This window comes from Anser anser (genome assembly GCF_964211835.1).
Source record: "Anser anser genome assembly, chromosome: 1".
Taxonomy (NCBI): Eukaryota; Metazoa; Chordata; class Aves; order Anseriformes; family Anatidae; genus Anser; species Anser anser.
Window position 1 is genome coordinate 157,037,319 of NC_139720.1, and position 14,545 is coordinate 157,051,863.

General features: G+C 34.0%; 1 protein-coding gene across 3 annotated transcripts in view; it reads left to right on the forward strand.

The window, feature by feature from the left end:
* UGGT2 (UDP-glucose glycoprotein glucosyltransferase 2) overlaps positions 1-14,545 on the forward strand; it is a 95,318-nt gene that overhangs the window by 43,447 nt on the left and 37,326 nt on the right. For all 3 annotated transcript variants that reach the window (XM_083800436.1, XM_083800434.1, XM_083800435.1), the window contains 9 exons: positions 850-985; positions 2,544-2,675; positions 4,199-4,363; positions 4,804-4,927; positions 5,008-5,106; positions 6,947-7,041; positions 9,271-9,477; positions 10,855-10,986; positions 12,768-12,895. In XM_083800436.1, the coding sequence (XP_083656562.1) occupies positions 850-985; positions 2,544-2,675; positions 4,199-4,363; positions 4,804-4,927; positions 5,008-5,106; positions 6,947-7,041; positions 9,271-9,477; positions 10,855-10,986; positions 12,768-12,895 (1,218 nt within the window). The remainder of the gene's footprint in view (positions 1-849; positions 986-2,543; positions 2,676-4,198; positions 4,364-4,803; positions 4,928-5,007; positions 5,107-6,946; positions 7,042-9,270; positions 9,478-10,854; positions 10,987-12,767; positions 12,896-14,545) is intronic.

The following is a 14,545-nucleotide window of genomic DNA, read 5'->3' on the forward strand; positions in this document are numbered from 1 at the left end:
CATGCAGGCTTAATGTTGGAGTGCAGGGGGTGGGTTGGGGGTGTCTGTTCTTCTAATAAAAAGTATTGATACCAGACAGTGAAAGGTTTGCAAATACTTAGGAGGAGTCTGATGGCTTTGCACTCACAAACTCCCAGGTGACTGACAGAATCCACCTTCCTATTCACCTTTTAATGCAGGCCACTGTGTTCATATATTTCTCCTTTTTGGGAATCTAAATGATCTAACTATGGCTGTACACATGCTACATCACTTGAGACCGGAAAATTTGCCCTTGAAATTTCTCTACTCTTTCTCCTCCTTACCTATTTTTTTGTGAAGTGGCTTGCAAGATGGAGCTTGTCTACTCTCTTTCTTTCCCTGTCAGAAAACGGCTTAGTGTTTTCCGGTCCAGGTCAATTTGGCAGTCCCAGAGATCCTCAACAGAAGGATCTCTCTTGTCCTTTTCCTACGCCAAAGAGTCAAGCCACTGAGATGGTGATGGCAGGAACATAAAGAATGTCATAACTTGCAGACAAACAAGGAGAAAAAAGGTCATGAGTAAATCTTAATGACTCACAGAAATCCTAATTACTGTCAGATTTAAATGGAACAAAAGGCATATCCAAACCCGGTACGTTTTCAGTAGCCTAAGCATAGTCTGGGAGATCTGATGAAGACTGCATAGCAGGTGTCCTGAGCATCACCACACAGAGTCATGACAACACCACCTAGACACAGAAATTGTTTATGGCTACATGCTGGACAGATTACTTGAGTGAAAACATCTTGTTCTTTTAGGTCAGTTCTCGAATGTGTATGAAATTGATATTGTTTTAAAATGTATGATCTTTTTCTGTTTCTTTATAGAATTGGATTTGTTTTTGTTTTAAATACAAAAGAAGAAATTGATGGAAATGAAGATGCTGGAATAGCTCTTTGGAGAATGTTCAATTACATTGCAGAGGAATCTGACACCTCTCAAGCCTTTACATCCATAATTAATGTTAGTGTCTTTCACAAGAAATCATTTTTTAAATTTGTTACTTGTCTACATAGTTAGATTTTGCTGCCTTGTGTCAACATGATACATTTGCATTTGCTTTACATGGAAACGACGTATTAGAAGTATATAGCATTAATTTATTGTAGAATGATTAGCAGAAATATTTTCCTTGTCTGGAAACCAACTTATTCTTGTCATTTTAACTATCAACAGGCTTTCTTCGAGAACATAAAAAGGTAGACGTGTATCTCATATATGCGGAGAAATAGAAAAATTATTTGGAAAATCATTGTGGAAATGTGGAAAAATGTTTCTCTATTATTTTTGTTAAAGTCATGTATCTGCCTTTGTGTTCTGTGTCTCTTGGAGTACAAGCATTTTAAACTTACACTGGCAGTTTTATAAGGTTTGGAAAACCTTGGTTATTCAAGGTTTAGAATGGTGTAGAATGTGAAACAGACTGAGTTCTTTCTTTTGCTCATGTTTGGGCTGTTCATGGGTGTCAAAAGTATTCCAGACTTGCAGCTTAACAAACGATTCTGGTTTTCTGTGTGAGAGAATGTAGGTTTATGTAAAGAACAGAATTTCAGAGATAAGAGATGAATGGAGGGAAGTAAAGTGAACAATCTATGTGAAAACTGCAAGCAAAATAATATCAGAGAATATGATATTAATACATAACATTTGTTATACATTTTGTTTTCTTTTATTCGGTGCCTAGAAACTAATGTCATAGACAAACTCAAAAAGTTTAAAATAAAAAGAACTGAAGTAATTATCTACAACCAGATTACAAGATATCACTTTACAGTAACTTTAACATTTTGATGTTTTTCTATTTACTTTATTTCATAATATAAAAAGGAGGGGGTGATAAATACAATTAAAAGATGACAAAAACAAGGTACAGTATATCAATAAGATACGGTTTTGAGATATTCAGAGCTATAGAGATAAATGTACTGTACTGATCTCATTTGAAAAGAAATTAGAATAATTTCTTCATTCAGATTTATTTTGTATGTTTGATGAAAGTAATAAAATCTCATGCTATGAAATCAAATAGCATTGGTAAGGAAAAAGTGTCATTCTAGGAAAAGTTACCAGTTACTTATTCAGGCTTGGATTCATCCCATATAGATTGAGATTATCATTGCAGGAAGAAATATCACTGACTTAGGCTTGGATTCACCCCATATAGATTCAGGGAACTAACCATGGTTAGGTAGTCTATATTAAGAATTCCGATTCCTTGTCTAATCAGTGGAGAGACATAACATTTCACATTCAGCTCACATAAGTGTATTTCCTTTGCCACTTCAGATTTAGACTAAAGGTATAATAGTAGCTTAATCAGAACAGTGCTCCGATGAAAAGTTGTGCATATGTGTGATGGTGGTAATTACTAAAGGAATATAAAGATTGCAGTGTAGTAATAAAAGCAATGTAATATTATACCAATATGAAAATTACTAGCACACTACAAAAATGTGAATTTTTAAAATTTTTATTTACTTTTCTAAATTTTATTAGTAGTGTTTTTTTCTAATTTTTACAGGTGTATCATGAAGTGAAAGATGGAAATGTTCTAACAGTTAATCATGTGAAAAAGGTTCTTAGAAACGAATACCCCTATGCTGATGTTCAGAGCATCCTAGGTGTTGATTCTGAATATGATGAAGGGAGGAAGGTATGTTGAAAGCAAAGTGGTAAGAAATATTGCAGTACAGTTAAGTTACTGCATTTCTTAAGCTGAAAGGTTACTAAATATTAAAGCAAGTAAAAACAGGATCTGTAAGTTAAATTTTTCTTCAGCATCTATTCAATTACTAGTGGAAATGCTGAAAGGGTTTCTGTTTTACAGCTCTAACTATTAAAATTTACTGCTGCCAAGTTTTTTTCTAACAAGCATGTCAAAGGGGCTCTGTCACAGTTAAGCAATTGTTTACCTGTACGTTCTGGGTGAGGAGCAGATGCCTGTCCTCTATGCAAATCATTGTTTCCTTTAAGTGTGCTTTCTGGTTACGGTTTCCTTTGGGAAAGACAACTGTGTATTTTGATTTAAAGGCTGTAGAGAAGACGTTTTATCAATAGTTGATTATATTGATGATTTTCTGCTGAAGAATGATAAAAGTACTGTTTTTCTTCATGTATCTTCAGCCCTGCCATCTATAAAAATGTGTGTTTCTCATCCACTTTATTTCCTTTTACATTTCTTTATATAACGTGTATTATATCCCTTCAAAAAGGTACATCTGGGTAGCAAAAGAAAGGTGCTGTTTGCCTTGTACTGGTTGTTCCTCACGACACGGAGATGCATAGAGCCTTCCATATAGGACCATAGAACATCTTGGTTTGGAAGGGACCTCAAAGATCCAGCTCCAACCCCGTGTCGTGGGTAGGGACACCTCCCACCAGATCAGGTTGGCCAAGGCCCCATCCAGCCTGGCCTTGAAAGGCAGTTTGAATCTCCTTTAGAAAGAGCTGGCTATGCTTAGTGAATGAAAGCTTCTCATGGAGAATATTAGAGGAAGAAAAATAGACTGAGACCCATCAAGGCGGAGCCCCCTCTACAAGCAGGGACTATGAGACGGCAGTGAGTAGCTGGCAGGGGACAGTGGGATGAGAGGAAGATGGACACACAGAGTTTGTAGCCTTCCACAAAGTTACGTTGGAAGAACATGGAAGAATACATAATAGGAAGGGGAAATTACTTTTGTACCTTCTTTGGTATTTGTCTCACTTTCTCTGTTTGGGAATAACCTGGTCTGCTTTCTTTTCAAGTAAAGCTTGGCCTTTAAATGAAAAAACCTTCTGAGGGTTTTTGGAGTGCTGCCTTTGAAGGAAAGGTCTATGTTGATCCACCTCAAACTACAGCTGTGTCTAAGTCCTTCTCCAAAGTTATTTGCTTTTTTTTTTTTAACTAAGAATATTAAGCAAAATAAAATAGTATTTTTCAGCGAGATGATAAAGCAAAAGTTTAAAAACCCATATAGAGATCAATAAACTGTTTTGCCCTTCTGTTTGAGAACTGACTCCAATGCGTCCTGTTTGTTTTCCGAATATTTCCTGGTTTGTCCCTGCTATTTGCGAGAATGCGTGACAGTGAATAGTACTTGGAGATTAGAGTTCATTGTCTCTTGATATTAGTTTCATTTTTTGGTACAGTCAGCCACAGTCCATTTAATTCTGTGATATTTCTGATATGATCAGGCAGGAGCAACCTTTTATAAAAAGACTGGCCTGGGTCCATTGCCTCAAGCTCTGTTTAATGGTGTGCCCTTTAACAGAGAAGAGATGGATGCTGCAGAGTTAGAGACAGTTATTCTTCAGAGGATTATTGATGCCACCGGGTTCTTCCAGAGGGCACTGTTCATGGTATGTTAAAGATTTCTGAATGAACAGCAGATGAAATATTTGGGAGTGGATTGTTTGAGTCATGTTTATAAATTGTATTTTTTTATAACAAGATGGTTTGAAATTAATAGTATGACAATTGAAATTACATTGTTACATTAATTTGCAGTCATGATTTTGAAACAGTTTATTTAGATCATACAGATTTGAGGAACAACTAAGCATATACAAATCATATGGAATTTCTCAACCAGAAACTGAGAGTGTGTTGTAGCTGTTAATTGAAAAATGTGCATATGGTATTTTGAAATACTGTGTGATATTTATACATTTTTGACCAGAAGTTGTCCATAACTTTTATATAAGCTTTAAGCTTAGTTGAAAGGTGGTATAAATACTTGGTCCTTGTTTGTCTTGGAACTATAGGAGTACTGATTTATTTATGTATTATCTTCCTACAGGGTTTGTTAAATGATCATATAAATGCAATAGATTTTCTTATGGATCAGAAAAATGTAGTTCCCCGTATAAACCCCGCTATTCTTGGAGCAGAAAGAAGATACATACATTTCAGATCCACATCTGGTAACTATTCTTCACAGATTGAGACTGTTATTATTATTTTTCTTTTTTAAGTCTAACATATTCTGTTTTACATTTTGCAGTTCCGTTTGATGTGCAGGACTTCTCTACTTTCTCATTTTTGGACTCACAAGATAAAAGTGCTGTGATTTCAGACAACATGAAGTATTTAACAAGAAAGGGTATATTTATTTTGCATATGGGTTGTATGTTATATATATGTATATGTTGTATGTATATGTTATGTATATACTCCTTTCAGGGGCCAAATCATACCATAATATTATAAACATAAATGATAACAATATGGTAATTATTTCAGATTTGGTAGTTTTGAAATCAGATGATTGTCATTAAGTCATTTTAAAAGGAACTGGAAAAGTTCCAGACATCTGAATACCTGTGCACGTGTGCACACACCACACACATATGCATAGACATATACCCACTTACCAGTTTCTGGGAAATCTCCCTATCTTCTTATCAGAAGAAATTTACCCACTTGTTAGTGAAGTGACTGGTGGTTTTTGTTTCACAGACATGAAGCTAAAAGGTTTTTGAAAGACTTTTGCAGTTTCTAAAGCAGACTCAGTTTTCATACTGGTATGGTTTTACTTGAAGATGATATAGAGAGTATATTAAGTTTTCAAATTATTCTTAGTTGCAGTATTATAAAGTGAAGACTATGAATTCTTTATAATATCTGTATCAAAATTAGGCACTTCTACACTTGAAGGGATAATTGATTTTAATTTCTATTTGCTAACATAAAGTTTGTTTTTCCTCTAGTTACATTGTTTAAATTTGATCTTTGAAGCTTTGTCTTCCTATAGAAAAGGAAAAAAAATACATACTGATGGATTATCACTCATTTATACATGTTATCATGATAAAACTCATGCTTTTTTGTACATTTAAAATATTTTTGGTGTAATGCATTTGAATTGCATATGCAAGTACTTTCCCTCTGAGTTAGAAGAAATTCTGGAGGCATAAAACTGCATTAGTCTGTATCATGTTCACATCTTGGAGTAGACAGTTAACCACTGCTGATTTACATCATCCCATCAAGGAACAGATGATTCAGTTAGCAAAGTTCTGTTCTTCCAGTAGTTATTATGTGGTATTAACATAGTTTTCATTTATTCCATTATCAGAAAAAGTATATTTAACATTTCTTAAGAATAAAATTCAACTCTTAACTCTCTTTGATTCTCCATCTACAACCAGAGATACATACAAGCTAGCTGTCAAATTATGACTGGTTTTCGATCTGTTGGCTCAGTGCAAAGATTCAGATCTCTTGTGTACAACCCATAAACTGTAAGCTGGAATCTACATTTCAAATCTCTGTCACCAGTGTGTTTTTCCAGACTTTAACAAAGCTGAACCACAACTTCTTCCTCGAATCTCACTAGAACCTTGTAAAATTCCAGTCTATGCATATTACCTTTTAGGGAACATATGATAGACCTGAGACTGATACTCTCCTGGAGACAATTTTGCAGATCTTTTTCATGAACCATTGCCCTTCTATGAAGATCAAAGAGCAGGAGACTATAGACCAGGAAAAAGAAAAATTTTCTGAATATAAAGCTATATGATAGTTTATTTTCTTTGAGCTGTATAGGATATATTCACATTTGTGTCCAGAAATGATAAGTTTTACCCTGCTTGAAGGACTCTGCCTTTGCTCTTGGGGAATGTAGGTAACCATGAGAAACTTCTGACAAAGCAGTTTTTGTTAAACGGAGCTAGTTTATTATTTAGAGACATTGTGTTTCCATGTACAAGAACAGATCACCTATTTTAGCAGCTCTCTCATAACATGATAAAGTGCCTCCTAAGAATTTTATTTCAAATCAGAGGGCAAAAGATACTGATGTGGCAAAAATTAGTCCTACAGTTGAAGTCAGCAGTCAAATATACACAAACTTCAAAGTCTTGAGCAGATTAATTCATTATTTATTATTCATGAGAAGATTCTCCAGAGTGTAAAGCAGGATTATCTTTAATTTTCAGATGAAGATGCATTATATGCTGTTACTGTCTGGGTTATTGCTGATTTTGATAAGCCAGCTGGGAGACGACTGCTTTCTAATGCCTTGAAACACCTGGTAAGCTTCGAGCAGATTTTATTCAAAAAAATGTATTTTTTTATTATTATGAATAAGTTCTTACCAACATTGTGCACATTCAAAAATTATATTCTTAAATGGTCTCAGGTCAGTTTCAGACTTAGGAGACTGTGGATTTCTTTTGCTCTACTCTCCTTTGGTTCTGGCATCTTACAGGCCTGTAAACAGTCATTTGGTTCATGGACTGAAGCAGGAGACAACTATGCAGTTGTACATAAGGGTGAATTTCATCCCAGTTACAGGGAAGTTAGGATAGTTAGGAAGTTGGGATAATGCCTGGTCATGTGAACCATTATGCAGTGCTCTCCTGTATCATATGACACAGTTGTGGCCATGAAGTGACTGGTTTTTCCTATGCTATTTGTATACTTCTGAGTCAGATTAAAAGTTTATTTTATTTAATATACCGATAATTACTTTTGTAGGAGAATCATTTACGAGTTTACTCATTTTTAAGTTCTTTGATATTAATAGTAGGATTTAAAGTATACAAGCAAATGCCGCATGAGTATAAATTACAAAAAACTCAATTTCGGGGAGTTTAGAAGACTAATTACAGACTGACACTGGGAAAATACCTAGATTTACTTATCAGGAGTGAAATCGGAAACACCTTACGGAAATTATAAAGTTGATATATTGCAGGGAGTGCATGATACCAAGTATGTCCTAAAAAGACACTTAAACTGCAGAGATGAATATTCATTGCAAGTCTCTGTTAAAGAAAAACCTTTCATTTATCTGACTGCTAGATATGCAGCTCTGCGTTGACAGATGTATTCCCTCTGTAGTTTCACGTCCTTCCCTCTTCAGTGAGGAAAATAAAGGATAGTTCCTAACTCTAGGAGGTGAGAACTGTCTGGGCAAGTCCCCATATGACAGTGGCAATCTAGGAAAATCATTAGAAAAAGCTGTTCTGAACAAGGTTTGTTGCATCTTCAACGAAATAGCAGTTTAGTTGATTATCTTCATTCTTATTCATAGATTTGATTTGGATAAACCTCATTACCCTCTCTACGGCTTGGTCTAGTAATTTTTCAAAATTTCGTGACAAATAGACACAAACACACTGTTTTTTCAAAGTCCATTAATTTGCGTAGAGATTTTCTACCCATTTCCACTCCCTTTCATCTCTTGGGTCTGGGTCTAGCAAAGTAGAATTTCCATTAGGTGCAGAAGTGGCATAGACACTTGTGCATGAAGTGTGCAAGGATCTGTTAGGGGAAGTGGTCAAAGGAAACACAATTTAACTATTCCAGCTAATTTAACTATTCCAGCTAATATATAATAGTATTATTTTGAAAACTACTGGTATATTTTAACTTTGAAAAAACTAGAAATGTCTCGGCTGGCAGAGACCTCTCCAGTATCTCAGCATCCTTACTGCTCTGGGGGGGCAAAGCCAGGAACAGCAGTCCAAGTGCAGCCCCACAAGCACCAAGGAGAGGGGAAGAATAACTTGCCTTGATTGGCTTGTTGCCCATCTCCTAATGTAGCATACTATGCAGCTTGTCCTCTTTCCAGTGAGAACACCCTTCTCAGTTTAAAGAACACTTTTTCAGGCTTTTCAAGTGTTTAAAAAAAACAACCCACTTTTATTAAGAGCTGCGGTTTAAATTCTGCAGTTTAAGTATGTTGAATACCACTGATTTCATCCTTTAGTATTGTATTCTTTATTGCAAGAGAGTCCATTTACCTTTTCTTCAGTTAGTGACACTACTTGGTCCTATCCGAGAATCATCAATCTCTCATACTAAGATTTAAGTGTCATCACTGATTTTAGCAAGTGAAAGAGTTTCCTGCTGATTAAGATTAAAGTGGTAAGTGGATAAATTTTCTTGTATCTATTATATGCTCAGTTTGATATTTTTTGAAAAAAATGGAAAAGCACATCTACAAAAACAATCCTGAAATCTGTAAATGAATACTTGTATATGTACTTTGTTAAAAATGCACCTCTGCAGAATGCTCAAAGTAATTATTCTGTCAAAAAAAATCTTCTATTTAAAATGTGTTATAAATCCTTACTAATAGCATTTTTACTGCTAGTTGAAGTTGTGAATTAGGCATTCATGTGTATTTTCTGAAGACAAAGAGCTTCAAAAAAATAAATACAAAGATATTTCACAGTTACAATAAGTATGCATACATTAGGTATCAGCAGATGTAAATGTAAAATTGTGTATTATTCTGTATTTTTCTTTGCAGAAAACAAGCAGTCATACACGAGTTGGAATTTTGAACAATCCTTCATCAAAAATAAAGGAAGATAACACAGTCATTGCAAGAGGAATTTTGGCAGCTTTTCTAACACAAAACAACAGCAGCTTAAAAAGTTTCCTAAATAAACTCACTAAGGAAGAGACAGCAAAATCCCTTGCTGCTGGAACAAAAATTGTTAAATTCCTTGTCGCAGTGAGTGCAAACTAAATTGGGCTACTTTGTTTTTTATTGTACATATTTTTTTTATCCTAAGGAGATGCAGTTGAGAGTAACAGTGTTTGGCCAAATGCTATGAAGTTTTTAACCCTTACACAGTTTCTGGGCCAGCAGATTTGTTTTTTTTGACAATCTTTATGTGATGAAAAATAGACAATTTCTGTAAAGTAAAGAAAGGAAATGTAACAGTACTGAAAAATACAGAGTATGGATACCAAATTATTGAGACCAAAATAGTTTATTTTTCATTATTATTTTAAAGCTAGCTCTTCATTAAAATTACTATTTAATGTTTGTCAAGATTTAAGACTTCAGAAATAACTGTTTTTACCTGTTGTGGTTGTGAGTAGTGAAAGGTGCAGACTGAAGCAATTGAGATTATTGAGTATTGTATACTTCTGGCCAACACTTTCTGGTGTGTTTCTGTGAAAATAACATTGGTTTAAAATACAGATGTTGTTGACTTCAAAGTTTACACATAGGGTAAATCTGAATTACTAAATATCTGCTGCAAACTTCATTTTTTGTTTCAGAAGAAGCTGTAAAATTTAGTATTTTTAAATAAGATTTGGAAGACTAGGAGAACTCTAGCAGCATTTTGCAAAATTAATTAGTTAATTGTTTTCGATCATACTCTTATCATTTAGTAAATTTTGAAGGACATAGAAGTAGCTGATTAAGCAGTGTATGTGTTATTATTTTTGTTTTGGTTTTTATTTTATGTAAATTGTTTCCGAATTAATCCGTTTACTTAGTGTGCATATTTATAACTGGGAAATATATATCAGTACAGTTTAGTATAGCAGGATAATTTTGACAGCATCGAAATGTGCTGCATCATTGTAAGCATGGCAAAGTTCCAGCATTTTTTTCCACTTTGATCATTGATTTGTCATGTGTCTTGCTCGATGTTGTTGACTTCCCTAAAACATGTTTAAGCTGTATTGAATGAACATATTTAAGTGATAGTTAGTTTTTAGAGTAATATGAATTTTTATACTTTTTTTTTTTTTCCTAAAGGAAAAAAGGAACTGCATTCTTGAGAATGCAAGAATAGAAAATGCTATTTTTCATTCAGCTGTGTTCTGGATCTTAGAAAAAGTATTTACCTTCAGGCATAGCTTTCCTCTCATGGTTGTTAACAGCTGTTCAAGGGTAAAAACGGCACTCTACCTATCTAGTTGGGAGACTGTGGCTCCATACCAATAGCATATACTTAAACTGAATCTGAGGTTGTTTTATTTTGATTTTTGGTTACTGCATAACTTGCAGAAAATCTTTGCTTACTTCAGCTGTTACAGTATTTATTTTTGCTGAATCATTTCACCATCTCATACTTCGTCTTTGCTTTAGGGCATGGATGATGATACTTTTGAGAAGAAGTACAACACTTTAGGAGTGGATATAATTAAAACCCACCAGATGTTCTGCCAGGAGGTTCTTAAGCTGCTTCCTGGGCAAATGGCTGTTATGAGCAACGGCAAGGTAAGAAATTGTCATCTCTCCGTCTTTTCGTAGGTACTTTTTATTTCTTGGAACTTAAGTTTCAGGCTAAAGAAAATGCACGATAATAATTTCTCAGTTTTTCAGCTTGTTGGCAAAGAATGGTATGAATGTTTGCCTTGTTTATTTTCTATTTTATTTTCCTCCTAATTTGTTTATTAGCTCAATTCCATGTGTACTCATGTCATTTCCACAGCTATTTTAGAGAAAATCTGATGAAATGCTACACAAAAATCTCTAGTCTAGTGTTTGATGTATTATTAATGATGTTTAAGACTAAATTTTGATCCTGAAATTACCTATATTTCACATAGTTGGTGTAGGATAAACTAAATTAAGTTACATTGACTAAAGTGGTATTTTCAAGCTCTTCTCTTTTAGGAAAGAAAAATTTTTTATAAACATTACATTGTTCTATAGTCTTACTATTCAAATAAAAGCGTAATAGTTTTGTTCTTTAAATTTCTAGTAAGCATATTCTGAAACAAATAAGCCTTACTACAGTTTGGCTATAGATAAACTGTGATTGAAAATAAAATGTTGGGTTCAATATTTAGTATTTGCTAATGACAGTTAATATCTTACATTATAAATACAATTTATACTCTTTGAGTTAAGTCTTCTATTAATTGTTCCACCATTAGAAGGAAATAGGGATAATATGCTGACATCTCACTACTGGAAACTCTTATTTTGTACTTAGCTACTCTTGTGTATCCTAAATGTCTTCTGAGATACTTACGAAATAATACTAATGAAACCACGTAAACTCTTTTTATTGGTAAAGAACAAAAGAATTGTGTTGGTTATTTTTCTGCGTTAATAAAAAAACTAATTATGCAATGTTATTTTATAAATGAAAGGTTATTACTGATTTCCTTGCCTAAAAAAGCTCAACTAATTTTCTGTATTTAGTGTTGAGGAAATACTTTGCTTATAAATACTTGGATGAATTTGATAATGTGTATTCATCTACCCGAAAGTGTGTTTTCACTTTAAAAGATTACTTTTTAAAAAGGCATGGGATATCCTTCATTTGTATCCTTGCTATTTCATCATTGGAGTTTTTTGTTTATGAGCAAAGAATTTTTTTTCTAATTAGGACTTCTTCAAATGTAGCATGGTGTTTCATAATCACACTGTGGTTTTCTCTATTTTGTGCATCATTAATACTAATAAAAGATTCAAAAGTGGAATTGGGTTAGATGACCTCTCATTTGTAGGAAACAGCTGAATTCTGAGAGAGAGGCTTTCAGCACCAAATTTGTTTCTAGTCTCTGGTATCCTGCATTCCTTGTCCTTTGCTCTTGTATAACTTTTTATCCATTCTTCCTTATCTGAGAAGCCTTGAGAAGTTAAGGTTGTGTTCACAAAATTAAACAGCTAAAGAGTGTGGTAGGAAGACAGTAGTTTGAATTTCAATCTAAAATAATGTACTGAACAGAGCTTTTTCTTAAACTTAGATCTATTGTTTCTGAACAGTGTACTCCTTGATATAGGTATGTATAATGAAAAATAGAATGGATATTTCCACTGCAGCTGTTCTTTGTAACAATTAGCTGTAATTACATAATAGTAAAAACCTAATTCTGTATAGTTACTATGCAGTCTAGTACTGTATAGTTAAGAATAATTATGTATATAGGGCTGGGAGGTTGCATAGTGAATGTTTTGCATTCATTTAAAACGTTAATATATTTTTTCTTACAAAATAAACATAATTAGGACATTCTATGCTTATTAATATCATTTTTTTCTCCAAGATACTGGGTCCTTTAGATAAAGATGAATTCTATGCAGAAGACTTTAATTTGCTGGAAAAAATAACGTACAGTACCTCAGCAGAGAAGATTAAAGCTATTGTCAAAGAGATGGGAATCAGTACTAAAAGGTAAAATTCTTTCAGATTTTGAGTCTTTATTGTCCAAACAAATGATATAGTGCTTTGTTTACTGACAGTAACAAATTAGGAATCCTTTTGCATGTGGAATATGACCAAAAATTCAAATATTTGGTCATAGTACTCTTCATGCTGTATACTCGCATATATGTTGTATCTGCACTTAGTTGAAGTGTTTGTTGTTTCTATGCTGTATTTCTATACCATAGAGATATATTCTATGCTAGCTATTTGCTGTCCTCTTACTTAGCATGTGAGTACTTCTGTGCAGAAAATTTTAAGGGTCCCTCATTTCCTTTTTTGCATTTTTGTTACAGACTTGGTATACTTACCTATTCAAACAATTGCCCTGTTTTCTAGAAGAAATGTCATATCCGCTGAATTTTGTATCACCTTTATGCTTGGCCAATTATGCTTTGTAACATATAGTTTATATATGTAATAGAAACCTATATGTTGGTTTTCAGCTGCATGTCATTTACCCTGCCGCTGACAACCTCTTTGGTACCTCCTTGTTACAATGCAGAGCAGAAAAAAAGGCACCCTGTATTTCTCAAGAGGCTTGCACCTCTTTGTCATTGGTTGTGTGTGTGAGGCTAAGGCCTAAGAGATCACTGCTTATCCAAAGAATCTTATCCTCTCCAACTTGTCTCATAATGTGTTTAGTTCTGCTAAATTACTCCAACTACTTTATCTACATTCACTGTACTTACAGCCAAGAGATGAGTACAGCTAACTGTAAACAATTCCTACTGGCTTTTGGTTACTTAAATAAAAAAAATAAGCTCAATAAAATCCAGTGTATCTTAAAAACACAGTGAGTATTGATATTTGAAGTAAGAAATTGCATTGTCTTTGGGAATCATTAGAAAAGGAGCCCATAGCGGCATGAACAAATGTGGTGCGCTGACACCCTGCTAGACAATATTCACACAGCTGTTGACTGAAGAAGTAAGTATAAAGATGACTTCTAGACAGCCTCTAATCTAAGCATCCAATTTGTGTACAAAGAGGAGAGCACAATTATGTTATTTTTACAAGCCAACTGAGGAGAAATATGTATTGACTTTTTGTGTCTTGAGTATCATTTCTGCTATCTGGAAGGACTGGCACAACTGAGAGAATACCTACCAGAAAAAAATAAATCATGAAGAAGTAGAATTATCAAGGAGATAAGTAGTGAAAGGCAAAACATATTTAATCAAATGTTAAGACTCAGTGACACTGAAATAGAACTGCTGATATTTTTAAGGAGATTCCAGGAAGAAACACACGCACACAAAAAAAGATGTGGCCAAGTAAGCTAAAAGCTTTCTTCACTTATGTATGTTCCTAGATGTTGTTACAAAGGAAAAAATGAAAAGAAAAAAAAAGGAATACAGAGTTCTACATATCAGCAGATTGTGCTATGCAAACTGTGAGGCTGAATGTAAATTCTGCTGATTCTGCATTGCTTCATTTTAAGAAGCATACAATTCCCAAAGTCTAAGGCTGTAGTGGTTCTTTGTCATCGTCATGCCAAGTGTTTTACTCAAAGCTACAAAATCTCGAGGTGATAATCTTTTAGAATCCAGGTTTGGGATGTGGGCTTTTTAAATATTCCTTATGTAGACAGACTAAAATGCAAAAGCTTTACTCCTT